This window comes from Cebus imitator, unplaced genomic scaffold (assembly GCF_001604975.1).
Source record: "Cebus imitator isolate Cc_AM_T3 unplaced genomic scaffold, Cebus_imitator-1.0 Scaffold99, whole genome shotgun sequence".
Classification (NCBI taxonomy): domain Eukaryota; kingdom Metazoa; phylum Chordata; class Mammalia; order Primates; family Cebidae; genus Cebus; species Cebus imitator.
Window position 1 is genome coordinate 2255898 of NW_016107414.1, and position 1531 is coordinate 2257428.

At 45.1% G+C, this 1531-nt stretch overlaps 1 protein-coding gene across 1 annotated transcript in view; it reads right to left on the bottom strand.

Annotated features, from left to right (window-relative positions):
* Positions 1–1531, bottom strand: part of RTF2 (replication termination factor 2) — a 54784-nt gene that overhangs the window by 46516 nt on the left and 6737 nt on the right. The window contains exon 2 of the mRNA XM_037741383.1: positions 1338–1432. Coding sequence (XP_037597311.1) covers positions 1338–1432 — 95 coding nt within the window. The remainder of the gene's footprint in view (positions 1–1337; positions 1433–1531) is intronic.

A 1531-nucleotide genomic window follows, 5' to 3' on the forward strand; every position in this document is an offset into this window, starting at 1 on the left:
GCCTCCCAGGTTCGAGCAATTCTCCTGCCTCAGCCTCCCAAGTAGCTAGGATTACAGGTGTGAGCCACCATGCCTGGCTAATTTTTGTATTTTTAGTAGAGACAGGGTTTCACCATATTGGCCAGGCTGGTCTCAAACTTCTGACCTCAGGTGATTTGCCCATCTCAGCCTCCCTAAGTGCTGGGATTACAGGGATGAGCCATTGTGTCTGTCCAGAAATTAGTTTAAATCAAGGGTGGCAAACTGGCAGTCAGAGGTGCTGAATGTAACCTGAACAAGGATTTTTTTAATTGGGAAATTTAATGTAAAAGTACATATTTCCAATTTTTCTTTAAAAATTAAAACCAGAAGGTGTGAAAACACTAGGCCTGCACTCTTTTTTTTTGAGACGGGGTCTCACTCTGTTGCCCAGGCTGGAGTGCAATAGCACAATCTCGGCTCACTGCAACCTCCCCCTCCCAGGTTCAAGCCATTCTCCTGCCTCAGTTTCCCAAATAGCTGGGATTACAAGCGCCTGCCACCGTGCCCGGCTAATTTTTTTTTTGCATTCATAGTAGAGACGGGGTTTCACCAACCCATGTTGGCCAGGCTGGTCTTGAACTCCTGACCTCAGGTAATCCACCCACCTTGGCCTCCCAAAGTGCTGGGATCACAGGCATAAGCCACCATGCCATGCCCAGCCGGCCTGTACTCTTGAACTGTAAAAACCGCTGGAACTGAGTGGTGGCTACCACTTTGGACAGGACAGGGACTCCCCAGGATTCTCCATTCCCTGCTATTCTCACCTGTTCCTCACATGGCTCCTGCATGACTTTATGCTTATAAGCTTCTAGTGGCCAGAGTTTGCATTTTTTTTGAGACAGGGTCTCACTCTTGCACACGCTAGGGTGCAGTGGTACAATTATAGCTTACTATAGCCTCAACCTCCCAGACTCAAGGGATCCTCCTGCCCAGCCTCCTCAATAGCTGCGACTATAGGATCATGCCACCACACCTGGCTAATTTTATTTTTTGTAGAGGTGGGGTTTCACTATGTTGTCCAGACTGGTCTTAAACTCCCGTACGTAAGTGACCCTTCCTCCTCAGCCTCCCAAAGTGATGGCATTACACGTGTGAGCCACTGTGCCCAACCTGGCCCCTGACTTTTCAAACCAGGGATTACATAAACCAAACTGACTAGAAGAATACAGAACTATGCTCGGAGACAGGGAATGATAGCCTATGCCTCACAAATTTGCTTGGGATAATTCACACTTGATGAACGGAAAACTGCATTTACACATCAACATTCTCTTCAAAATAACTTAATAAACTCATCTTAAGTGTAAAAACCATACCTGCCAAGTTCACAGGCAACTATTGGTCGTCTCAATATTTCCTGACTTAGAGTACAATAGTTCCATTGGGCCACTAATTCAGCATCTTTGTCAACCTAGTAAAAAACAAAAAATTCAATTAATGTTCATCTCTGAAAGACACATGTTTAACAATTCTACATATTAAAGTATTTTCAGTAATACCACACTAATGA